Here is a 27680-nt window from a genome sequence, read left to right on the forward strand (position 1 = left end):
ATGACTTCGCAGCTAACAACAACAATAGTCATAAGTCAAGGCCTACCTGTACTACTCTGTATCTTTGCCAGAAAAGCCAACTTTTGTGATGACACTAGGTATTGAATTAAAACTTTGGGTGAAAACTTTGAAAACGTTTCGCTTCTTTTCCAAGAAACTCTTCAGTTGCCTTTTGGAAAAAAGTACCTTTGGGAGAACCACGACCTGGATGATTTGAGAATTTTTTTTTAATTCCATTTATATCTCGCCCTTTCCCGAAGACTCAGGGCGGCTTACAAGCTTAGCAGTAAGCCGCCCTGAGTCTTCGGAAAAGGGCGGGATATAAATGGAATTAAAAAATAAAAAATAAAAATTCTCAAATCATCCAGGTCGTGGTTCTCCCAAAGGTACTTTTTTCCATAGACATTCCTTCCTCCCTTCCTTTCTCTCTCTTTTCTTTCTTTCCTTCCTTCCTTCCTTCCTTCCTTCCTTCCTTCAGCGTCCCGGGATCTCTCTCCAACTTCCCAGACTTTTCAAACAATTGCCACATCCGCGCCGCCTAGAGAGAAAGGAAAAGGAGGAGGAGCAAGAGGGCTTTGAAAGGCGAAGTCCCGACGCGGCTCCACCTCAACCACCCTAATCCGAGCCCAGCAGGCCTCTCCCCTCCACACAGGGGCAGCGTCGCCCATCGCCCGTCCGCTCTTTCCCTCGTGCGAGTCCCCCTTTTGTCCGCCAGCGACCACCATGGTGGCCTCCGGCGGTCCCAGCACGGGCCAAACCTGCGGGCTCGTCCTGATTTTCGCCGTGCTGTTGCAATCCATCTGCGTGGCAATCACTTTCCTTTATTTCACCAACGAGCTGCAACAGGTCGGTGCGAAGTTGATCGGTTCCATCTTGCGGAGCGGGTGCGGGTGCGGGGGGAGAAGAGAAGGGAAGGGAAGGTTTGCTCAAGGTTGCAAAGGAGGATTCTTAAGACGACCCCACCACCCCTGTTCTCCCCACCGTCAGCTTGCAAGATGGGTCCCTTCGGATGCATATGCCCTTTGCAATTCCAACGGATTTACTTGCACGTCGAGGAAAACGCAGGATCCGATCCTTTTTCAGTTAGATCGCTGGTGACCTGGCCCGGATCGGGTATTAAAACAAAAGCCCAGGCGTGCCTCTGGCTCACTCGCCCCAATGCACCGCGTCTACTTTTTTTTAATTTCTCGTATTGCCATTTTCGCACTCCCAGATCTGCAACTTTTGTGTTTCCTCTCTCGAGTCAGGCCTGTTCGCCCCACCAATTTAGTCGCTTCGGGCCCACCCCACCCCACCCCCGCTTTCCCCCGGTCTTTTGTTAGCAAATACAAAATAGAGCTTCGGGGCCGACCGAATCCGCCAGTCGCCCCTTTCTTTCCTTCTCCACAAACGGATTAAGCTTGCTTGCTTACTTACTCTAGAGCAGGGGTCGGCAACCTCGGCTCTTTTATGACTCGTGGACTTCAACTCCCAGAATTCCTGAGCCAGCAGGAATTCTGGGAGTTGAAGTCCACGAGTCATAAAAGAGCCGAGGTTGCCGATCCCTGCTCTAGAGTAAGCAAGCCCCACGGAGCCCAGCGAGCTTACAAGCGCCAAAACCGTTCACGGCTTGCGATGCAAGCAGGCGGAAATCCTTTGTAGGTGGTGGTTTGATTTGGGGGCTGGGGGAGGGAAGAGAAGTCAATGGCGGGAGATGGTCGTGATTTTTAGCGGGACTTAGCTTCGCTGTCTCCAGTGACTGTACTTCACTTGTCAATAAATGCGCAACTCCACTACTCTAAATAAAGGCACAGCGCCTGTTCGTTGTCTGCCATCCTGTGTTTCAGTTAATCGTACATTAAAGAACGGCTTCAAGAATGTGACTCAGAACTAACCTTGTTTCAAATAACCACGAGCCATTTCTTCCCCTCCCCCCCCTCCCCGTGAGAGGGTAAAAATCCGCAATAGGCTGCAAAATGATAGGCCTTTTTTTTGCCTCAGTCTTAAAAAGTGGGCTCCCTTTGTCTTGAGAGCCTTTGTGGGTTTTCTGCCATACGTTGGCTTCTGGTGTGAGATTTGAATTCTTTACAGAACCGCAGAGATTGCGTTGGGCTGGGTTGGGTTGTTAATAATAAGGCAGAGTTTCTTAAACTTGCCAGCTTTTCCAGAATTCCCCAGCAAGCGTGTTGGGAAAAGTTTGAGAAGCAAGTTTGAATAACACTGGTATGGTGCCTATTCAAGCATGTAGGGAGCAATCTCGGTTGGTTTGTTTTGTTTTGTTTTTCTTAGTGGGTTTTTTTTTCAAAAAAAACAAACCAGAACCTGGGAGAATGGAATCTAACCATGGGCCATTCCCACGAGATAAGCTTTCTATTTCTGCAATTGGCAATAATGCAGTAATTTCTTCGTACCAGCCAGTCGTAACTGAATTTCCCTGAAGCAGTTCCAGTCTTGTCTTGCAACACTGAACATCTATGTGCAAAAGTTGTATTGCGCAGGTCTGGCTGCTGGACTAAATGATCTTTAACATGGTTCTGGGTTTCTCTGGGAGAAAACTGAATGTTTCACTTATTGCAAAATAATAACTAAGCAGAAACTAAGCCTTTTTTGATATTGCTGCCTGGAAAATTTAAAAAGGAAAAAAAACTTGGTTAAAAAATTGGCTCTTAACTCCTATGGGACTTGTTTCCAAATGAACAGCACCTATGAAACTAACTCACTTTGTGTGCAAGCTCCATTCTGATGTTCCAAGCAAGGAGAGGGAGCTAAGCTTGCATTTGACTTCTTTCCTTTCACACATTTCCACAACTCAAACACATTTCCTGCAACCAGTTGATCAGGAAGAGCAAGGGAGTTGCCCATCCTGCCTCCTTCCCTGCTTTTCTTAGATTCACATTTTCTTGGATTCACATTGCTTTTGTTTTTCTGGATCCTGGCTTGTTGAAGAAGGCAGGAGAATGTGGTACTCTGGATGCTCAAGACCCCCAGTGGCTGGAATCACCTATGCAGTGCTCAGATAAAAACACCCTTTATCTTATCTCAGCCTACGGAGGAGCAAATAGGGATGGGGGCTGCAATTTGAGGCCCCAGCCCCCCTTTTCCATGGCATTCAGAGGCCATTGCAATCACAATTGCTGGAGAATTGGGAGCAGGAAATAGCACTTTTGTCTGCTAAAAACTAGTCTTACATAAGGTAAAGGTTCCCCCCGCACATGCCTTCTAGTCGTTTCCAACTCTAGGGGGCGGTGCTTATCTCTGTTTCAAAGCCAAAGAGCCACCGCTTGTCCGAGGACGTCTCCGTGGTCATGTGGCCGGCATGACTAGATGCCAAAGGCGCAAGGAACGCTGTTACCTTCCCACCGGAGTGGTCCCTAGTTTTCTACTTGCATTTTTACGTGCTTTCGAACTGCTAGGTTGAGCTGGGACGAGTAACAGGCACTCACTCTGTTACGCGGCACTCGGGATTCGACCTGCCAAACTGCCGACCATCTGATCGACAAGCTCAGTGTCCTAACCCCACTGAGCCACCGCGTCCCTAGTCTTACATAGTGCTTTGTAAAAAACAGCACCCACTCAGCTCTTTGAAACCCAGGTTAAAACTAGCACATTAATCAGCCAATGCTGCCAAAGGTGTATCTCTATTATCCCATTTTTCTCAACCACAAACTTTTGAGTAGACCACAACTACCTACCTACCTACCTACCCGAGTCACTGAGCAGATTAAATATGGCTCCAAGAGTAGGAAAAACTTCAAGGTACTGTGTGATACCTGGTACCTTGGTGGCCAAAACAAGAATGATGTATTTCTTGTTTGGAGAGAAATAGTACCCTTATGAAGTGTATACGCCTTATTCCTCCAGGGGTCAAAACAGGTGTTCCTTGTTTTTGCATTATGTACACTTCTCAACATTGAACTACCACCCATAACCTTTGGTCAGTAGATTATTGTAAAGTGTCCCAGATAAGCCTTTGCTTTCTAAACAGTGGAAGGTTATTATTACTTTGCTGAAGACAAAATGCTCCAAAGTGGGCTATATTCCATGTCCCGGTTCTGTTATATTCTTTTGGGACTTGGCCAGAGGAAGAGGTTGGGTGCAAACCCAGCACCATTACCCATGCTTAACTGAACCAGAGGTTAGTGAAATAAGCCAAGGATATTAGCCAAATAAGCCAGGATTTTTGAGGCGTATTAGATCAGAGGATAACCAATGCAGCCTGTACTTGCCCAACACTGGAGGCTAAAATGTGGTAAATTAGGTTTGCTTGCAGTTAACTTCAGTGGAATCTGATCAGAGAAAGACTGTGCTGCAACTTGCAGTGTCGAATATTGTTTATGCAGCTTTTGTGCTAGGTGATAGAAATTGACTTGGTGCATTCCAAGATGTGTTTAACAATGCACAGGCTCAAGTTATTTATTTTGTTTGTTTGCATGAATTGTGTAAGATAATTAAAACTTTGTTAGGCTGGACTCTGGAGAACAGTAAAACTAGATTTGGGTGGAGAGAAACAAGGAAGATTGACTCTTTGCTTCCCAGAAAAAAAGATTATTCATCCTACCACTGTTACTTCAATCAAGATTGTGATCTCTTTTCATACAGGTAGAGTATGAGAACACATTAGTTTTATTATTCAGTACATACTGCAGGGTTTGTCTTCTCCCATAGTAACACCACACACACACAAAAGGTAAAGGTTCCCCTGTACATGCGTGTTTCCAACTCTAGGGGCCAGTGCTCATCTCTGTTTCAAAGCCGAAGAGCCAGCGTTTGAGGACGTCTCCGTGGTCATGTGGCCGGCATGACTAAATGCCAAAGGCGCACGGAACGCTGTTACCTTCCCACCATAGTGGTCCCTATTTTTCTACTTGCATTTTTACGTGCTTTCGAACTGCTAGGTTGGCAGAAGCTGGGACGAGTAACAGGTGCTCAGTCTGTTACGCGGCACTCGGGATTCGACCTGGCAAACTGCCGACCTTCTGATCGACAAGCTCAGCGTCCTAACCCACTGAGCCACCACGTCCATTTTCACACACACATACATATATAGAAAAAGACAAGCACCGATATTTATACATTTCAAAAAAAGGAGAAAATGATGCATGCATATATATATGTATGTATGTATGTATGTCATACATGAGCTTTGATTATTTGCTTTTTGATTTCACATCAGCCTTATAAAGGGGTGTGTTCTCATTTAAGAAGCTGTCCAAAAATCCACTTTTGCTTATCTTCACACATTTTCCAACGAAAACAAGTTTGTTGAACTGAAACCATTATTGTTTGAACATAATCGATCTATCTATTGCTGCATTGGAGGCATCCTGGGAATTATCGTAGCTTTGGTTGTAATTTTTCTTTAAAAGATAAATTTTTAGGCTTGTAGAGAATAATTTTAAACTATCCAGTAGTAAAATGGGACTTTCTTTCATAGTACTCTGTTTCATTTAGCTTAGCACTTCGCTTTTGTAGCCTTGGAAGGGTGGGATGGGGAGTTAAAACTTCCTGTGATTGTTCTGTTTTTAACGATTTTCACTACCCGCACACATTAGAAAATAGGGTGGACTATTCCTTCGTCCTACAGTTGCCTTTCTTGACCTCCTTTTTCTTCTTGACATCTGTTTCCTGAAATAACAATTGTTGAATTGTCTAGGCAGCAACTAAACCCAGCTACATTACATTTGAAATGCTTCCTGCTGTGTGACTAACTTCTAATACTTCCCTAAATGCAGTTTCTGGGGAACTTTTTTGGTGACTGAGTACAATTCTCTAAACCTAGCATTTCTTAAGAGAGTAGAAAAAAATTCCAAGGAGGAAGTATTATATTATTGAATATAATTATTATTATTAAATTTATTTGCTGTGTATTTCACCATGGAGCTATTCTAGGTGAATATGCATTGCCAGACATGACAGTTTCCTGAGTATTGTGAAAATTTGTGCATATTCTAGCTCTGAGATGCGGAGCTTGACTGCTGAAAGGTTCCTGATTGGCTGCCCATCTTTGAGCACTGGCCTATCACCATTCAGGGCCTGATTCAAAATCTGAATTGTGGAATTCATTCTGCAGATGAGATGAGAGGACTTCACCTGCAGTTCTAGATACAATTGTGTTCAGGAACTCCATCTGGTTTATTCTTAACTCAGGCGCATGGAATACTCTTTGCCACTTCTACCCGAATGCCACTTTTGGTTTGAATCTTAAACTAAAACAGGGCACACATATGTGTGTCTGGGTTAAAACAGCTTTTAACTTGCATGTTATAGGAGAAAAGCAAGCTGAGCTAGAAGGAGGAGTTAAATGTGTTATCACTTTGGAATCATTGCATTGCCACAAGAAACTCAAATCTACCTCCCCCCTCCCCAAAGTCCATTATCTAGTGCCAATTTATTTTTGACCATTAGTTGACTAGATTCTTGTACAGATAGGCTTCACCTTACGACCACCACTGAGCCCAGAGATTGTTGTTAAGTGAGACATTTGTTAAGTGAGTTTTGCCCCATTTTACAATCTTTCTTGCCACAGTTAAGTAATCACTGGAGTTGATAAGTTAATAACTTGGTTGTTAAGTGACTCTGTCTTGCCCATTGCTTTTGCTTGCCAATAGGTTGCAAAAGGTGATCACATGACCTTGGGACACAGCAGTGGTCATAGGTATGAACCAGTTGCCAAGCATATGAATTTTGATCACAAGATCATGAGGATGCTACAAAGGCTGTAACTGGAAAATGGTTGTAAGTCATTTTTTTCATTGCCATTGTAACTTTGAACGGTCACTAAATAAACTGTTGTAAGTTGAGGACTACCTGTATATAGGTAGCAATAATAAACTCTTCTGTGATTTGAACTCCACTAATGTTCCTGGTTATTTGCTCCTGACATGGGTGTAGTTTTATGGCTAGACAACGCCTTCCTTAAGCTCTCCTATGCTCTCTGGTTTTTGAAACAAGCCTTGGTTATAAAGTAAATATAAAAAGACATTTTCCCTTGATGTAGTCTATGATATATCTTTGGTATGAGTAGTATCTGATCCTAGTTCCTAATGCTGCTGCTTCTGGACCCATTCCAGTGCCTCTCCTGCCCTATACTTTCTCCTCCCTTTCCAACTAGTTGTTAATTGTGGAGGATGCTAGAATTGTTGCCTATCTTCATTTATAGTGAAAAACATTTGGATAATGTGACTTTATATAAATCTCCCCCAGATGTTTCTTTTCCTAGAATTGTCTATAGCTCGTTCAGACAATGAGACCACAGAACCTAAACAGAAACGGTGAGCTATCACAGAAGCCTGCCTCCCACACAAAGCCTTTCAGTTAATAGCAAGTTTTGTCTTTTGTAAACTGAAAATAGCTCTGGAAATACCCAGTAGAAACACAGCATAACTTTCAGTCCAGAAATGATGTTTAAGTGCACAGTTAAACCTCGGTGGGGTCAATCCCTGTGGGTGTTCTTCCTTTATCTCTTCTGAGAGAATGCCTTCTTCCCTTTGAATTTCCAAGCTTACTGAGGTAACAGGGGAGAAAGGTTCCCACAATTTCTACAGATTCATTTGTCAGTCACTTGGGACGATGTGTTCCTGTAATCTTGTCTGCTTCTCTGGAATAGCTAAAGAAGAAACTGCAGAATTCGTGGGTGTGATGCTGGACAGTTCTGAAAAAGTTCCTTAAACACATTCCTTGGTCTAGACTTTTGCACCCCTAATTCCCATTGTTACTTTTAATTATGAACTCTACCCATTCTACCTTTGTGTCTTTTCTTGTTATTTCATCTGTTTTTAATGCCTGGGTTTTAAGATTTTGTTCCAAATGGCTGAAGATTTTGGGCAGTCAGCAAGCGGCATGCCGAGTTAAATAAATAAGCGAACAGGAAAGATTCTTCACCAGATGTGAAGAATTGCATGGGTCTTGTAATCTTGAAGGATTGAAATAGTAACATTGATGATGGTTCCTGCAGGCTGGCCTATCAATTTCTTCTTTTTATTCAGTTTGGGCTTTTTCTGCTAGAGATCCTATCTTCAGGACTAGTGGTTTCCAATGGAGATAAAAAAAGAGTTTCTCACCAAGGGTTTTTCCTGCATGATGTTAGAAAAAAAACCAGGGTGATGAAACAAATAGACATGGATCACAACTGCCTCCTTCAGTTTTTAATTCCAGCGACAACTTCCTCCTTTTTGCATAAGTGCAATTCTGGCAAGAGAAACGTAGGTAGCGTATAACCTTGTATATATTTTTTTTCTTACTCAGTTGTCTGAAACAGCTTCCCAGTCTTGACGGGATAAATAGGTCTGTGTATTGCAAGGTGGTCCTATTACCACGGTATGTTTGCTGTGGGATCAAAACAGAGGCCTGAAAAATGAGCATTGCAACAGAAAGTGATCAGGCTGAAAGAATATTAGTAAACCACCATATGTAAATTAGATTAGAACATCTGCTGGATGTTCCTAATTTACACTCTGCTAGAAGAGGCTTGGATCCCCTTCATCCAGCTTTCTGCATCAGACTGTAACAATCTGGATATATCTGAGAAGCTCAGAGATTTGACAGGAAGGCAGCAGTTCTCTTTTATGATTGGTTGGTTGGTTATTTATTTGGTTTATACGTTGCTTTTCATTCAGGAGCATTAGGTGGTATACATAGTACTTCTCCTGTTTTTCCCCTCCACACATTAACAATGTGGGTACATTGGTTTGAGTGTGACTGGCCCAAAATTGCTCCCAAGTTAGAGCAGAATCTGGACTTACCCACGCCTACTCCAGTTCCTTAATGACTAGTTCAGGGGTAGGCAACCTCGGCTCTGTTATGACTCATGGACTTCAACTCCCAAAATTCCTGAGTCAGCTGACTCAGGAATTCTGGGAGTTGAAGTCCATGAGTCATAAAAGAGCCGAGGTCGCCTACCCCTGGACTAGTTACTTGAGAGAAGTATACTGTAGTTCCAGAGGGGGAGAGATCTCAATCTATCTACCTGTTTCACTTCATGCATACTTTTACATACTGCCATGGCGCCTCCCAGGTCTACTGGAGCCTTCCTGGTCTACTCTAGTCTACTGGAAGACTTAACCTGCACAACCCACTTTCTTTATTTAATCTTTCTTCTAAAGGGAAAAACGCTTCTCTAATTCATGAATTCTTTGGTTGTGTTTTTTAAGGCAGCCATATAAAGCATGATCATAAACTGTTTCTCCATTTGCCAAACTGGAGCCAGGAAAATATTCCTGTCTAACCTGGGTGGCTTTTGATCAAAGTCAGACCTAGGAAGCATTAGGATCTGGCAGGAGTTATGACGAAAAGGCACGCATCCTGTTCACCCAAAGGTGAATAGGAATTCTGGCAACTGACAGTGCAGGAAGGTTACACCTTAAGCAAGACAAGCCAAAACAGAACTCTGAAGCAGGCTAGTCAGCAGTGACTGCCTCTATTAGATTTTGAAGGCCCTCAAGCCAGATACATTCAATGGCCCAACCTTGTTGCTACCTGCTTTGCTTCCTTTCATCTTGCTTCCCACCTTCTTGCTTCTCAGACAGAAAGTCATTAAGCAAAGAAACTGGCGCCTTCTGCTTCTCCTCTCTAGGGAGAAGACCAGGGAGCCAATGATAAAGACCTAATATAAGTCCATGAGCTGTTATGAGTGTCCCCATCTAATATTATAGTTTTTGATAGGTCTCCGATAACGCCAATCTTGACATCAACCCTGTGGAGGCATTTGGAAAGAGCATAGTTGATTAACAGTTGGGAGTCTTCTAGGATATACTTTTAAGAAATCGGGGTGGGTGGGGTGAGGATCATCAAGACCTGGAAATTTTCTATTTCTTATTTTCTATTTCCATTCGTGTCCTTCATCAGTCACTTCCATTTCCCAGTTGTGAAAAGGCAGTGGAAATCCTGGAAGCCCTGAAATGATAACTGGCAGTAATTTTAAGAGTCCATAAAATTAAACTCAAAATACTTGATACCCAATGTTGATACTTAGTTATTGATATCAAATAGTGAGGAGGAAAGATTAGCTACCCAAAATTACCTTGTAGACGTTTGTCATTGTTGAATTTGACTATAGCAATGATTTATTGTTGAATTTGATTATAGCAATGATTTAGACTTTGGAATTTATTTAATAGCCTTTTGCTGGACCAGTATATATTCAGCTGCTCCATTTTATATCTAGTTTAGAAATTAAGAACTGTGTTAGAGTATTTAGCATTAACAGGGTTAATATAGCATCCTTAGCAGCATTGTATGTAAGAACATGTAGCATTTACTGGGTTAAACTTTATTTCCTCAAGAGATGGCTTATGGGAATTGTCTAGCTGTATAGTGAATACCATGCTTTCTAGTTAAGTGGGTGGAGCTTCACAGTTTATTACAGGATTTCCTGGCTTGATGCCAGGGCTTTTGTTCTGTCTCTACAGGAACCCTAGCCATGTGGCTGGGTGATAACAAGCTCCGTTTCAACAACATGTAACTTGCATAGGATGGCTAGGATTCGTGTAGAGAGAGGACAAAGGCCTTGGCACCAAGCCAGGAAATCCTGTAATAAACTATGAAGCTCCACCCACTTAACTAGAAAGCATGGTATTCACTATATCATGGGAGAAAATATGAAGAAAGATACTGAAGCCATGGTTTTGTTCTTTTGCTCTCTTCATTTGAGTAGAAGGCATTCAGAATGTTGCACAAAGGGGTGCTTTGAAGTTAAAAGCAAACCATCTGTTCCTCTCATTTTGTATATTACCTTCCTCAAGTTAATCTATCCAACATAGTTAGAGTTTCCCTTTCAGTCTGCCTTGAAGTGAGACTAAGGGATGAGTTTAGGTAAGGAATGTTTTTGTCTGCTATTTATGGCTCAGTTCTATAATAACACAGAAAGGAAGACTCAATCTTGGTCAACTTTGAGAGGAAGCTTGATGGTTTTTGCTGTTTTTTATAGATTATCCTCTGAACATTTTGTACCTAATTATATATCTCGAAGAGGCTTCATTGCAAATTCAAGAAACATCTGACACTGTTCAGAAAAGCAGTTTGTGCCATCTTTTCTTGTTTCATATGATGAGAAGCCTTCATACTTGTACAAGTAGTCCTTGACTTACAACAATTCGTTTAGTGACCACTTGAAGTTGCAATATCACTGGAAGAGAATTACTTGTGACCATTTTTCACACTTACGACTGTTGCAGCATCCCCATGGTCATGTGATCAAAATTAAGATGCTTGGCAACTGGTTCATATTTATGACGGTTGCAGTGTCCCTGGATCATGTGATCACCTTTTGCAACCTTCTGACAAAGTCAGCGGGGAAGCCAGATTCACTTAACGACCTTGTTACTAACTTAACAGCTGCAGTGATTCACTTAACAATTTTGACAAGAAAGGTCATAAAATGGAGCAAAATTTACTCAACTGTCTTGTCTTAGCAATAGAAATTTTGGCTTAATTGCACTCATAACTCAGTAGATTTTTGAAATTTGATCATATGGCAGTGAATGGAGCATCATGGACCATGTGCACATATCACTTTATCATTTATGAATGAGGAATTGTTTCTGTCATTGATGGCCACAGTAACTCTATTTCTGTATGACCTATAAAGCACAGTTTGGATTGCATGAAAGTACTCCCAGCAATAAAACGAAAGTAGAGATGGAAGGATGGAAACAGAAGGAGAATGAAAGTTATGGATAATTGTAGAATGTTACTGGGACAGAATGGAAAAAACGCTGAATCCTGGCGATGAAGCAAAGATGACATCTTTCATTGATTTTTGCATAGGTATGTACACATGTGAGGATGAATTAACATGAGGTTGGTTGGGATAAGAAAAATTTAGCCTAGGGTGAAGCTGGAGGCAGAAGTTGCATGTGCACAATTTGCAAATGTTCTCCCTGTTAAGTAGCAAAAAGGAAGGAAGAACGTGTAATCAATTGCATTTATATTAGGACATCAGCTCTGAGGGATGTTTTAGAATTTATTTCAGGTGAATAACAAGGGGAGAAAGAATGGAGTGGATAAATAGAGACCAAACTAAACATATTGTCAAATTTGTTTTGTACAGATTAATCGCCAGATGAAAACAGAAGAGCAGATGGAAAGCCACCTTGCAGTTGAACTGAAGCTCTACCAGCAAGTTAATATGAAGGCTTCAGCTTCCTTCAAAAGCTGGGCAAACTTCCATTATCCACTATTTTCAAGGTTCTCTGTGAATATCCATGATTCTTTTTACCATTTTGGGTAGAATACATAAACAGGTTGTTACAAACAGTAGGTTTTTCCTTGTAACTTTGATGAATAAAGTTTTCACTTATTTTTTTGTAATAACTTGGCTTTTTGTTTATTTGAATTTTCTGAACAAAGTAGCCTGACTTAGTTCATTTATAAATATTTTCTCTTGGTAACTCCCCAAAGTATTAATAGGTCATTGTCATACTTCTCATAGTAGCCATCTGTAGAATTCAAATAGTTTGCATAGAAGCAGGAATAAAAAAAATACTTATTTCTGTAAATAATAAGTTCCAGCTGAGTAGTGCATTTATAAGTAAAGAATAGCATTAATGGACTTTTAAAGCAGAGATAAAGTCCGATTCTAGATAAACATTTTGGGTTCCTCCTAGATTGGAACAAAAGAGTAGGTTATCATGTTGAAATAGTCTTGGGACCTTTGTTAGGCCCAATCAAAAAATCACAAATGAACAAACATTTGGATTGGATTTTTTTTCTTCTCAGCGAATCTCACACAGAACTCCAAAGATGGAATATTGAGATATTCAAGTTTCAAAAGTCTGCATGTCATAAATTCGGTATTTTGCTTAGTGCAGGAGACCGAAATCATGTCACATACAGTAGAAGACTTGTCATGATTGCCTGATTATTGCAGTAGCCCTTAATGTATTTTTTTCTTTTGATTTCAGTTTTAAAGTAGATTTAGACATACAATTAAGATCAAGAGCTGAAATTTAAATGGTCTGCCAGTCCTGCATTAAAAAAAAAAGGGTGTGCAAAATATTTTAAGTTTGAAACAGTTGTCTTGAGATGAAAACTTAGTGCTCTGAGCTTATTGGAAGTATTTCAATACCTCCATTCTGGAAAGGGAACTGTTTGGAATTTAGAATACTTTCCAAAATAGGCAGAATGCATTCATTCAGTAATTTTGGGACAGCTGTTGCAAACTCAAAATGTTCAACATACCACTAAAAGGTAGGCAGGATCAGGATGGAAAAATAGGAGGAGGCAAGGGAGAAAAACATTTTTAGCCTACTCTCTCTTAAATGGTGCAGTTCTTAAAGTAGCATCTTCCCAGGTCTATTCCAGTAGAAAACCTACCATAATTGAACAAGAAACGGAGCTAGATCTGCATAAAGTTATGGCAAGAGCCACATACAGCTACCAGTTGTCCTTTGACCGAGAAGGCCTAAATAACCTCATAAATTCGATAGTTTGTCCATGAAGACAGTTTGGTGGGTTTGAGGCTTGGACTTCATGATCGAACTGCATATCAAGATATTTCAAAGGCTCAGCTTCTAGAAATCCATGGGAGATCGATGCTGGTGTCCTGCAAGAGAGAATTTTGTGGTCCAGTAACTGTTTATAAAGATGGCTATCCTTCTGTGTGATCCATTTGTCATTCCGAGAGGGTTGTGGGGGGAAAATGGCAGATGGAAGGGAAATAAGACTTCCTTGTTTTGTTCAACTTGTTTTTGTTTTTCATTGGATTCCTTCTTCTGGATCACACTGTTTTTGTTCAGTTGCATTATAATTATAGTGTACTATGAATAAATTTGCTTCTCATTTGTAACGACCTTTTGGGAGGCAGGTTCCCATTCTGCTGTATCTTATAATCTTTCCTGATTTTTTTCTGCTTCTTTTGTATCTTAAGGTGGCTTAATAAACTTACGTAAATAAAAAAAATGTATATACAGTCAATTATTTTTCAGATGGATTTGACACCATTATGGAAAAGCCCATAAAAACATCAGTTCACAAAGACTGCAATCTGAGGGAAGTCTATTCCAAATTCTTCTTTCAATGGGAATTATTAGTGCAGTTCTATAGTTTTGGGACTTCCATTTCCCACTGTTGTGGAAGCTGGGATTAATGGCAATTGACATCTTAAATCAAATGGAAATTCTTGGCTCACCTACTTGGTTTAATTAGATCTGCCTTCTAGTTAGTTTGCACCTACTTATTTGGGATGACAAGTCTTGTGTAGCACACTGTGGTTTGCTTCTGATCAGACATGTGTCAGCCTGCCTGAAAATCAAATAATGGTTCGGGAGCTTTATTACAACCTGGGAATTTCTGCAAAATCACCAGTGTAGATCAATTATAAAAGTGCTAAAATCCCCACCCACAGGATTGTGAGTGTATCTCATAGTTTGATTATGAAACTGCAGAAGAGGAAGCAGAGATCTGTTAATCTCTGGTGCTAGTCTGAACAGATAATACTGGGTTGATAGTAACTTAACAACGCCCGATAAAAAGTGTAAGATAATTAAAGATGTTTAAAATGTAAACTGGGATTCTCTGGCAGCCCAACACCAGATTGCAAAAATGGAAGTTGGCTAAATGTATCAAAAATAAATGTTGCTGATGTTCAGTTACTGTATTATTCATACTGTATATGTTCCTGCCTCCACAGTTCCATTCATTTAATTAACACTTGGCTTCCCCCATTTTTCTAACACAGCTCCGAGACACGTATGCAAAGAGTAGCTTTGCTTGCTTCACCAGAGAACACTTTTTCCTGGAAGATATGGATCCAAATGATAAAGAAGATGGCGATCCTTGCTGGGAGGTCAAATGGCAGCTGTCGAGGCTCATTAGAAAGGTACTACTACTACTACTAATAATAATAATAATGTTGAAAGGGACCTTGGAGGTCATCTAGTCCAACCCCCTGCTCAGGCAGGAAACCCTATACCATTTCAGACAAATGGCTGGCCAGTCTCTTCTTAAAAACCTCCAGTGTTGGAGCATTCACCACCTCTGGAGGCAGGTTGTTCCACTGGTTAATTGTTCTAACTGTCAGGAAGTTTCTCCTTAGTTCTAGGTTGCTTCTCTCCTTGACTAGTTTCCATCCATTGCTTCTTGTCCTGCTTTCAGGTGCTTTGGAAAGTAGCTTGACTCCCTCCTCTTTGTGGCAGCCCCTGAGATATTGGAACACTGCTATCATGTCACCCCTCACCCTTCTCTTCATTAAACTACACATACCCAATTCCAGCAACCGTTCCTTATATGTTTTAGCCTCCAGTCCCCCAATCATCTTTGTTGCTCTTCTCTGTACTCTTTCTAGAGTCTCGACATCTTTTTTAAAATACCCATCAGTCTTGTACCAAATGGAAATGGGGGAAGATGGTTTCAAGGATTTTACTCCTTTCTAAGATTTATAGTGTCTGTGCTTTAATAAATTATGTCTGAACTTTCTGGAGTAGGCTCTCAAAATTTTAAAATGCAGATAGAAAGAGAAACAGTTGCAATCAAATATTCCAGATTATCACACCAGCTTCTGTGTATGTGTGAGATTGCCCAGAGGGTTACATTCCTACATCCATACTTTGTAAGAAATACTAGTGGAGAGCCAGTTTGATCTAGTGGTTAAGACACCAGGCTAGAAAGCGGGAAACAGTTCAAATCCTGCCTTAGCCATGAAAGCCAGCTGGATGACATTAGCACAGTCACTCTCTCTCAACCCAACTCGCCTCATAGGGTGGTCATTGTGGGTTAAAATAAGAAGAAATTGGATATATTTTGCCGCTTTGAGTTACTTGTAAAAATAATGCAAGGTATGCAAATAAATAAATGAATAAAATCCCTCATTGGGACGGCCGTGGCTGCATAATTCCTAACTTGTTCAGATTTACTGATAGCAGACTGATAAAAGTGTTTCAAAGTGTGTGCTGCATCTTTGTTTTATAAATTCTTGCTGTTTTTATCATATTGCATATTATTAATACGCTTTTCTTAATTTCTTTCTAGTCCAACTGTTTCAATTTGTCAGAGAGTGGTTTGAATTTGCCCTGCTTTGAGGTTTTATTTATTTATTGGATCCTGAAAAATAGAAGAAACATTTCATTAATAAATAAGTAGTTACAGGGTAGTCCTTGTTTAATAACTGTTCACTTAGTGACTGTTCAAAGTTATAATGAATTCTCCCCCAAATGGTACTCATGACCTAGTTTTGAAATTCTAATGATTTCCACATAGAAAGAAAATTAAAAAAGCATCTTGATAATGTGTAATATGATAAAAACAGCAAGAGCTTAATAAAACTAAGATGCAGCCCACACATAGCCACATGACTACATTTTGAATGCTTGCCCTTACAGCCAATTGTAGCATTCTGCGGTCATGCGGATTAATGTTTTTTGCTGGAAACTGGCCAAAAAAGTTTTCCAGCCAAAAAAAAAATCCATAAGAATGCATTGACTTAGTTAATGACTGCCATGTTTGCTTAACGACTGAGGTATTCACTTAACGGCTGCCTCAAAAAAATGGAGTTAGTCACAGTGCCTCAACTTAGAACCATCATGATTTATAACAGAAATTTTGGGCTTCATTATGGTTATAAGTCAAGGACTACTTGTAAAGATTGTTCTGAATTTTTTATAGACCTAGTTTAACCACTACTGCCACTTTATAAGACTTTCAGAGCTTTAATGCTCATGTGAGGTATTTTGAGAGGGAAAATGGCACCTGTCTTAAACTGTTCTGGGAGATGTGTTTATTTCTGTTGCTGAATTGAGCTCCAGGAAGAGAGTTAAGGATGTGTCTCTTCTCTTCCCTTTTTAAAGTTTTCAGTAACTACAAGTAGTCCTCAATTTATGACCTCATTTTAATTGCTAAGCAAGACTGTTGTTAAGTGAGTTTTGGCCCCATTTTTACAATCTTTCTTGCCACACTTGTTAAATAAATGACTGCAATTGTTAAAGTAATAACATAGTTGTTAAGCGAATCTGGCTTTCCCATTAAGTTTCCTTGTCAAAAGGTTGCAAAAGGTGACCCATGACCCTGGGACGCTGTAATCATTAGAAATATCAGCCAATTGCCAATTTTGATCTTGTGACTGGGGATGCTGCAATGGTTGTAAGTGCGAAAATGGTTGTAAGTCACTTTTTTTCAGTGCCGTTGTAACTTTGAATGGTCACTGACCAAATGGTTTGAAGTCAAGGACTACCTATATACGTAATATGACAGGCTTAGAGCTGTCTTACAGCAGGGGTGTCAAACTCGCAATGTCGTATGACATCTCGCGACGTCTCACGACTTTTTTTCCATTGCCGGCAATGGGGTGGGCGCAGTTTCGCCATGATGCATCCGGCCCACAGGCTGGCAGTTTGACATCCCTGCCTTAGAAGTTGTGTTCTTTTTGGAACATATAAAGTACACATTGGGATCACACCATAAGGCTCAAGATTATCCAATAAGCTGCGACTGCTGAACTAACTTCTTGGTTTAGAACTTAAGTACATGCTCATTGGCTAATATACATATCAACAATTCTGGCTTCCCCTCTGTACATTTTTTGCAGAAGGAAGGTTCCTTAGACTCATTCCAAAAAATAGTTTTGGGGGAGATGGAAGTATATATAAATCCAGTATTTGGGTTTATGCTGCTGTATTCTAATAACACCAGGAGGAAAAAAAATAATAATTAATTATATTTGTAATTGCAGATGGTGGCCAAGAATCGTGCAGAAGAAGCAACATCAACTTTAACACAAGGTTAAAAAAGTTTATGATTCATGATTCATGAATGGCTGCATTGTTGCACTGAGGAAATGAATGAGATAGTCATTGAAAGCCAGATTATGATGTAATCTAGATTATTTAAAGAATCTGAACATGGAGCACTGGCCCTAGGAGGCACTTCCGTGTCTAAGAAAATGATTAAATTGAACTCGTCCTTACTGCATTTTCCATAAGTGGATAAGGAGATAATATCATTTATGGAGGCCACAGTCAAGGGACAGAGCAGAGTTTAATTTGCAAAAGGTCTGAGGTTCACTCTCCCATTAAGTGATGGACAAAACTTCTACCAGTGATCCTGAGGAGATGCTGGTCATCAGAATAAATATGTGGACACTTTATCTCAACTACAGTTGTGGGGAAGATGGAAAGAAGGACCAAGCCATCACCTCTGCTGAAAGAACAATTCCATTGAGTTCTTCAATGGTTTCCATTTTAACTAGTTCCCTAAAGTGCTAGAGATACCTCATTTTCTTACAACATCCATGTTGCATTTTTCTTTTGGGTTATACCTTTTTATACTGTAGTATTAGTACTGTAGTAGCCTCTGTAGTCGGACCTGTTTAAGGGAGCCTCCTACATTCCTTCCCATATAAGCTGGTATAAGCATCCATGTATCTATTTCGTCCTTTCTTGTAATATGTACCGGTAATATATATCTAAATGTGTACGGTAAGAGGGGAAAAAACCCACGACATTTATATAAAGTATTTGTAAGATGTAAAGGAAAGAAGAGGATTGGGTTTACCTGATATAAAATTATGTTTTGCAACTTGTTATTTAGGTTGGATGAAAGACTGGGGGTTGCTGAGAAATAGAAGGCTTTTGGAATTAGAAGGACACGATCTGAGATGTGGGTGGCATGGATGTTTCTGGTATGACAAAGCTAAGGTTAACATAGATTTTAAAAGGAGTTCCTGATGGGAAGCTAAATGTTGGCATTTCTTTCTATCCAGACAACATTTCTCCAGATGCCATTGCAAGAGATGTACCTAGGAACCCCCGAGTCGCAGCTCATCTCACCTCAAGCAGAAATGCAAGGAAAGGTTTATTTGTACAAAGTAAGACAATGCCTTCCTTATTCTGGGGAAAGAAGCTAATGTTTAGAGGAATGCAATTATTTCTTTTACAGATAGGTGGCAGCACTTGTCTGAGCCTAGAACAGGAGTAGGCAACCTTGGCTATGCTGACTCAGGAATTCTGGGAGTTGAAGTCCATGAGTCAAAAAAGAGCCGAGGTTGCCTACCCCTGGCCTAGAAGCAAAGCAGGGTGGAGCCTGGTTAATGGTTGGATGGGGGATTTCAGATAAGCAAATCAAAATACATTTTAGGCAAAGGCAGTGGGAAACCACTTTCACATTTATACGGTATAAAGCTGCTTTATTGTGTCCTTATAAACAGCAGGAATCAAACTTGACAATATCTTTTTTCTTATGAGAAAGAGAAGAAGCTGATAATTAATTGTAAATTGTAAATCAGAACCCAGAAAATGGAAAGCAAAACTCTGTATTAGGCAGGCCCATCCCAAAAAATGGTGGTAGTCCCACTAAGTAGTCCCAGGTAGGAACACAAATCCTGTCAGCTGGACGTGATACTTTTTATTATGTCATAAAATGCTTGGTGATAATTTTTGTGATAAAATGTTGTATAAAATTTTCCAAATCTTAATTTCATGGGAATCATAGAACCGGGATTTTGAACACTTTCTCTAAGTTTGCCCATTTGATTATCATTACGGTACACCCCAAAGATGCTTTTATTTCTGAAACGTAACTGGATTTTCTTAGGTTTTTCCCCCCTCTTTTTGCAACACATTTTACTTTTCATAGAAGAAGCTTCTTCAGTTCTAACTGAGCGGTGAATGGAAAGATACTTTGCAGGCTTCTGCCCACCTACTGTGTTACCCCGAAAATAAGACCCGTTTTTTGTTTTTTGGCCTCCAAAAGAGGCACTGGGTCTTATTTTCAGGGGGTCTTTTCCACTCACCTCTGGCACCGACAGCCCCACCCAGCTGGCCCACTTCTTCTGTGGCTGAAAGAGCAGCTTCATTCTGCAGCTGAGAATGAAGCTCTGGCCTGCATTTCACGGCCAGAGGCCTTTCTGGAAGACCTCTGCAGCTGAGAACTGAGCTATGGATTCAATCCAAAGCTTGGTTCTCGGCTGCAGAGGCCTTCCGGAAAGGCTTCTGACTGCAAAATGCAGGCCTGGGGATGCCGCAAAAGAGGTAGGCCGGCAAGGAGAGGCCTGACTGTAAGGTAAGTGGATGCAGGGCATGTGTTGCAGCTCCACACCACCACCACCCCACTCTAGCTTGATTTTTAGGTATTTGCCTCACCCCAAAACTAGGGCTTGTTTGGGGGGTAGGTCTTACTTTCGGGGAAACACACTAGCACTCTGAGGGTTGTTGAGGCTATTTGGGGGCTTATCTGTATCCTCAGGGACGTGGTGGTTCAGTGGGTTAGGACGCTGAGCTTGTCGATCAGATGGTCGGCAGTTTGGCGGGTCGAATGCCGAGTGCCGCGTAACAGAGTGAGCACCTGTTACTCGTCCCAGCTTCTGCCAACCTAGCAGTTCAAAAGCACGTAAAAATGCAAGTAGAAAAATAGGGACCACTATGGTGGGAAGGTAACAGCATTCCGTACGCCTTTGGCATCTAGTCATGACGGCTACATGACCACAGAGACGTCCTCGGACAAGCGCTGGCTCTTCGGCTTTGAAACGGAGATGAGCACCGGCCTCTAGAGTTGGAAACGACTAGCACACGTGTGCAGGGCAACCTTTACCTTACCTGTATCCTCAGAATCACCAGAATTGGAGTGTAAACAAGTGTAGAAGTTTCTTGGGACTGCTAGCCTCGATGACTCTGAGAGAGAGAGAGAGAGAGCTAACGACCAAACCTCAGATCTGCTAATTTATTTTTATTTATTTTATTTTAATTCCATTTATATCCCGCCCTTCTCCGAAGACTCAGGGCGGCTTACAAGCTTAGCAGTAGCCTTCATTCTATGTATATGCCTGCTTATTAGGGCTTTCACACACCCCCAAGCGGCATTATTACAAAGTCAGCTTATTGCCCCCAACAGTCTGGGTCCTCATTTTACCTACCTCGGAAGGATGGAAGGCTGAGTCAACCTTGAGCCTGGTGGGATGCGAACCTGCACTAATTGCAGGCAGCTGGTGTTACTTAAGGAGGCATTAGCCCACTGCTCCACCAAGGCTTGTAATAACCAGATAACTGCAAAGTATATAAATCCTTCTGTTCCTCACCACTCAGAACTGAAGAAGTGTTTTTCTTTTCATATTGCAAGCATGAGAAGCCAAGCATTTTTCAAGGGGAAAAAAACAGTCAAAAAAGTCCAGTTGCCTTTTAGGACAAGCCTACCTGGATGATTGAGAATGTCCATAGACATCATATTACACTTTTTTGCCCAGTTAAAGGTTACAGACATGAGAGTTTTAGGATACGTGGAATGGTCCTGAAACACATTGTGAGAGAGGCACAGACTTCTAAAGGGGCTCTAAAATATGGTTTTTAGCATAAAAACCAGGCTTTTGGGTTTTTCCCCATTTATTCACTGAGGACTGCCTTTGCAGACTATGCAAATGTGATACATACTGTAACTCAAGACAAAATTAATATGTTGAGAAGAAGGGACAGACCCAGAGACCAATCCTAGCAGGAAATCTGTGGGGTTAACAGAAGATTTTAACAAATTTAGCTCAGAACCGCAAATATCCTTTAGAGCCCACCATCCTGGGCTCTCTACCAAGGTGAAGTGAACATTTTCATGTTCTAAAACTCAATGAAAATAGAGTGGATGAATGCAGTCTGTTTCCCTGTGATATTAGGCTTGTGAAACCTAGACTAGATGAACATAATTATTTCAATTAAATCAATTTGCATTAAAATCAGTGGAGTGGAAGTTAATTGTCCTTGTTTTAAGTTGTAATGATTTCACTTGATCAAGTGGTTAAATACGAGAGTTTGGGTCCATCTTTTGCTAGATACTGTTAATTATTTAATGCTACCTCCCCAAGTAAATGTGTGGGCATATTATATAGATGTTCTTGTTGTATAATTTAGAGGCTACTTGTGTTGCATTTTTAAGTAAAGCCAAACACTACGTGGGATATAAATATGCTATTTTTCAAAAGGACTTGTATTCTCTGCATGCAACCTTTATGTAACCTAACCGAAACTATACTATCTAGAGTTTCTAAGGGGAAATTCAAGTGTGACTCCAAAGCAGCCCATGGGAAACTAGCAAGAATGTTCTGGCCATAGAACATGGTCAGGAATATAAGACTAATGCCAGGCCTGGAGAAGAAAGCATGATGCAGCCTTTTTTCCTCTGATGGCTTGCATTATGTCAGGTGGCCATGGTGGCAGTGGATTCTGGGAGTTGATGTTCCAACACGTCCTTCAGAGCACCACATTGGGAAAGTCTGCAAACACAGGTAGCCTTCCTCTTACAACCACAACTGAGCCCAAAATTTATCTTGCTAAATGAAGCATTTGTTACGACCTTTCCTGCCACAATTGTTAAGTGAATCATTGCAGTTGCTAAGTTAGTAACAGGGTTGTTAGGTGAATTGGACTTCGCTTCCCCCTTGGCTTCGCTTGTCAGAAGGTCGCAAAAGGTGATCACATGACCCCTGGACACTTCAACCATCATAAATATGAAACAGTTGCCAAGCATCTGAATTTTGATCACGTAACTCTGGTGATGCTGCAACAGTTGTAAATATGAAAAATGGTGATCTGTCACTTTGTTCACTGCCGTTGTAACTTTGAACGGTCACTAAATATACTGTTGTAAGTCAAGGACTGCCTGGGGAGTCTTGGAAGAGAGCTGGTCCAAAGCCTTGATAAAACTTTCCATTTTGTAACATGTATGACAACAGTACTATGGGTCACGTTCCTTAATCCATACGAATGTTGATCATACATTTATTTATTTTTTTATTTTAATTCCATTTATATCCCGCCCTTCTCCGAAGACTCAGGGCAGCTTACAAGCTTAGCAGTAGCCTTCATTCTATGTATATGCCTGCTTATTAGGGCTTTCACACACACCCCAAGCGGCATTATTACAAAGTCAGCTTATTGCCCCCAACAATCTGGGTCCTCATTTTACCTACCTCGGAAGGATGGAAGGCTGAGTCAACCTTGAGCCTGGTGGGATGCGAACCTGCACTAATTGCAGGCAGCTGGTGTTACTTAAGGAGGCATTAGCCCACTGCTCCACCAAGGCATTGGGATTTAGGACTCATATATTGCAGTAAAAGCTGCAAAGAAGATGCAGAGTTTACATGATTCGTCTTTTTTTAAAAAAAAGGAGGTGGGATTTATTCAGCGTTACATTTATTTAGCATTTTACATGCCTAAACTATTTTCTGCCTTTTTTCAATCAATCACAGGTTCTCCTATCAGAAACAATTTGGGATTTAAAATAATCTCTTGGCAATCTTCGGTGTATCCTTCCTTTCTTCACAATGTATTGCTGAACAATGGAGAACTTATCATACAGCAGCCTGGATTTTATTACATTTATGCACAGACTTATTTTCGGTTCCGGGAATCAGAAGGGGTTGAATCCAATGCAGATCCTGACTCGGACAGCATTAGGAATCCAAAGCAGATGGTTCAGTACATTTCCAAATTTACAGATTATTACCCAGAAGCCATCCTGTTAATGAAAAGCGCAAGAACCAGTTGTTGGTCTAGAAACCAAGAATATGGACTGTATTCCATATACCAGGGTGGAGTGTTTCAGTTAAGGAGAAATGATAGGATTTTTGTCTCCATCAGCTATAAAGAACTAGTGGATATGGATAAAGAAGCCAGCTTTTTTGGAGCCTTCCTGGTCTCTTAAAGAAGAAAATGAGAGAACAATTAGACATCTATAAAGAGCTTGTGGAAGATCTGGAAAATTCTGCTTTTGAAGTAGAATAAGAAGTAGTTGCACTATCCACAGAACTCGACCAAGTATATAGCTTCTCTGTTAACCACCAGTGAGACCAGTTCACAAACTCCACAGTGAATGGTTGGCATGCTATAGATACCCACAAGCTGTTGTGGGTCCATGAATACTCTTCCAGGGATTTTAGTTTTTGTTTGGAACGGGATAGTTGCATTTGGGTTTGTTTCAGCAAATTTCTGTTGATCATATGCATGGAATCCATGCACCTAACAAGACTCCTAACAGCGAGACCTACATAGTGACAAGTGATTCGAGCTATACTGTCGGGTGCGTATTGTCACTGTGGTATGGGTTGCATTTGCTGAACTGCTGGACTGACTCTGATGGCAGAGTGCAAAAGATAAAGCAAAATAGATTCCCTGAGTTTTCTTTTTTTTTTCAAATCAGAATGGCGAGAGCTGCACTGCTCATTTAGAATAGCACCTGGAAGATCCATCCAGAAAGGTACCATCTCTGATTGCAGGGCAAGAAGAATCACTTATTGCAAAGCTGCACCCTAAGTTCGCTTCCATCAAGGAGAACCGTTCATATGCCTGCACCCCTTCATGCGGTTTGAAATGGTACAGACATGGGTATGCTGTATCATGCAATATGTCCAAACATGCTGTTCATTTTTGAGAATGAAAAATGTGAATCCCATTGGGAAATCTGCAAAGAACAGGATTTGCTTCATGTTCTATAATTGGGCTGAATGGATAAAAAAAAGTAAAAGATTACTCTGAAGACTTGAAACAGGCTTCAGATTACTTGAGCACCTCCTTTTAATGCATATGAATAGATTGTTTTAAAGTTTAAGATTTTTTTTAAGTAGCACACTCGCAAAAATCGGGAGAATCAAAGCAATCTTTTTTTTTTTGCAAAGTTCCAGATGCAGTAAGATACAAACTGAAGAGAGGGATGTAATTTAGAGGAACCCTCAGTAAATCAATAAATGGTGCCTTTTGATCTTGTGAGAATTAGTGTTATCACCTGTAGACTTCTGCTGAAGACACAGGAGGTTAAAAAAAAAGTAAGTAATTCTTAACCGCAGACTCTGTAAAAGCAATTAAATGTTTCTGAGAGTTTACTGTTTTATTCCAGAAGGTAAGTGATGGTCAAAGAAGCTTCCACGTATCACATAACTCTTTAACACGGGATAAAAATCAGTTTTATTTCTGTAATGCCAAATAGTACTGGATCGGTATTTAGTAGCATTTGCCATGTGGCAACATTGTATTGAAATGCCATGAAAATTTTCACCTGCTGCATGTATTTTGCACTGTGATTGACACAACAGTCGCCAACTGTTTCTCCAGCTCCCACAGCACACCACTTTTGATGTACACAGCTTAGTCAATACCATTGTTCGTTGCTCTGTTGCGAACCCCTGAGGATTTCTCTGCTGTCGTTGGTGTGGTTTTTCATGTGATCTGTTAGCTCAACTGCTCGGTGGGCTTCCTAAATCTTTTTAGTTTGGTTAAGAAGGAAAATCCCACCATAACTACAATTTTGGACAATGTGCTGATTGTAGCCTTACTTCTTTGGCCGATATGTTTGAAAGAGTTACAAATATTGACCAACTGCTTCTGTAGAAGGAAAATACAATCGTAACTAATTTTGGACAGTGTGGTTATCATACTTTTACTATGATGGCCACATGCGTTTGAAAAAGATGTAAATGTAGGCCAACTGCATCTTCAGAAGTAATTTCTTTCAAAATGCTTTTAAATATACGCAAAGAGATACTGAAGTTACATACTGTGTCCAATGTTGGGGTGTAAGTGTGTAGCAGTGACATTAACATGATGTTGCATCGTTCAATTTTAGGATCACCATCCTTTGTTCACACCACTGTAAAACACATGTTCTTTAATTCCGAGCTGAATCAATCAATTCGATGGTCTCCAATTTGCGATGACAAATCTGAGGATGTCTGACTTGGAGGCCATGCTGAAATAATACTGGGTGATTTTGCCCAGTTAGTAGCAAGTATGTAAAAACTTGGCAATCCTCAAACCTCAGTTGTCATGCTCGTGGTGATATTAGAGAAGAAAGAATTGGAAAGTTCTGGAGAGAAAGCCTCCACAACCCATTCCTGTGAACTTAGTTAACAAATCAGAGGGACAAAACTCTGAATGACCATTAACGGGTAGCAAAAGTCTGTTGGGACAGTTTTGCAGCCCGAGTGTGGTTTGTATACTGTGAAGCAAAGCACCGGTTTCGTTAGATAGTTCATCTTTATTAATGTTGGTTTAACAAATGGAGGCAGGGAATGTGATAGCACGTTCTTGACCATTTGGGTTGTTTTAAGCCATAGTATGGATATCAAAAATACTGTCACATGTGGTATATATTATTCTTTTTTTCTTGATTAAAAAAATGGGTTTATTCTGAATGCCTCAAACAGTCAGAAGAAACAGGTGTTACTTGAGCAGGGAAAAAGGAGATCGCCAAACTCTTTTTTTAGGACAATCCGTTTACAGGCAGGGAAATCTAGACCACCAGTCGATGGCATCAAGACCCCTCCACACTATTGTGTGATTTTAAATTGTATGATCAGCTGCAAAAAGTGAAAGTGCTGCTAGATGACCGGCCATCTAGCAGCACTTTCACTTTGTGCAGCTGATCATACAATTTAAAATCACACAATTTTTTTTTTAAAAAAAGCTTAAGTTTAAAAACAAGTATGAACCCTTTTGCACATGATATAAAATGCCTTTCAGAGATCATCTATGTTGGGGATCTTCAGCAGACTTGAAAATGCAACCAATGAGAAAATGATGCAATTCTTCCTATGTATTTTGTTTTTTTAAATGTGAAATTTCTTATTGAGTCCTGAGATTTTGTACTTTCATTTTTAATAAAAAGTTTAGAATTAATTGTGGACTTGTTTGTTTGTTTTGTTGTTGTTGTCGCACCCCCTTTCATCTGAACAAAACCCTTTGCAAGCTATTCAGTAGCCTCCGGATGGGAATTCTTGGGAATTTTACCAAAAAGGCTGAGAGCCGTAATCTCCAGTAAGAGAAGGAAGTCAGCATGGCAAAAAACCAGGAAGAATAACGAATGGAAATAGAATAGGAATAGAGTTGAGTAGAAAGTAGAATAGGATAGGATAGGATACGTAGGAGATAGGATAGGATAGAAGAATAGAATTTAAAATAGAATAGAATAGAATTCTTTACTTGCCAAGTGTGATTGGACACACAAAGAATTTGTCTCCGGTGCATAAGCTCTCAGTATGTATACAAACAGCAAAGTGATAGGCCACAGATCATAAATCATAGTTTCAGTCAATCATAAGATGCAACAATGCTAATCATAGATACTAATAGGGGAAGGTGGTAGGAAAGATGAGATGATGAGAAGGATAATAGCAATACAGCCTACTACATGGGTAAATATTTTTAGGCCTAAGAGTGCCGTGGAAATTAGGTGTTCAGAGTGATGGCACGGGGGGTGGGTGGGTGGGTGTGGGGACTGTCTGTCTAAATCAGACATGTCAAACACAAGGCCCGGGGGCCAGATCCGGCCCGTGGTTTCATATGGCCCACGAAGCCATCCTGGAAACAGTGAGGGAACGGCCACTGCTGCCTTGGCCCTGGCCCAGAGACCCTCCTCCTGCCAGAGGCCCTCAGATCTGTCCCACTCCTGCCCAGGCCCCCATAGGCACCCTTGATGCGAACAATGTAGAGTTGGCCACGCCCATCCAGGCCATACGTATTCTAGCCATGCCCACCCAGTAGGCCACGCCTACCCCGGACCCCTGAGGGCAACCGCAATGCTGATGTGGCCCTCAATGAAATTGAGTTTGACACCCCTGGTCTAAATGTTTTGGCATGCAATCAATGCCTTGTAGCTGAATCCAGAGCGGAGAAGTTGAAACTGTCCAGGATATCTTCTCAGCCCTCTTTCTGGCTCATGTACTACACAGGTCCTCAGTGGAAGGCAGGCTGGTAGTATTTTATTTTTTATTTTTTTATTTTAATCCCATTTATATCCCGCCCTTC

General features: G+C 40.8%; 1 protein-coding gene across 4 annotated transcripts; it reads left to right on the forward strand.

Annotated features, from left to right (window-relative positions):
- Window positions 1–279: 279 nt before the first annotated feature.
- TNFSF10 (TNF superfamily member 10) lies at window positions 280–26538 on the forward strand. Of its 4 annotated transcripts, none has more exons than XR_014026726.1 (6): window positions 280–846; window positions 14654–14794; window positions 17639–17687; window positions 18668–18772; window positions 23132–26210; window positions 26296–26538. XR_014026726.1 is itself a non-coding variant. In XM_081329837.1 (5 exons), exons 1-5 carry the CDS (start codon window positions 724–726, stop codon window positions 23584–23586), a joined length of 873 nt encoding a protein of 290 aa, XP_081185963.1. In that variant the 5' UTR covers window positions 280–723; the 3' UTR covers window positions 23587–26538. The 4 variants fall into 4 exon arrangements, 1 of the variants encoding a protein (XP_081185963.1); XR_014026727.1 differs by having other exon boundaries at window positions 23132–23961; window positions 24082–26538; XR_014026728.1 differs by having other exon boundaries at window positions 23132–24703; window positions 26397–26415.
- The last annotated feature ends 1142 nt before the right edge of the window (window positions 26539–27680 follow it).

This window comes from Vipera berus, assembly GCF_964194415.1.
Source record: "Vipera berus genome assembly, chromosome: 5".
In the NCBI taxonomy this organism is placed as follows: Eukaryota; Metazoa; Chordata; class Lepidosauria; order Squamata; family Viperidae; genus Vipera; species Vipera berus.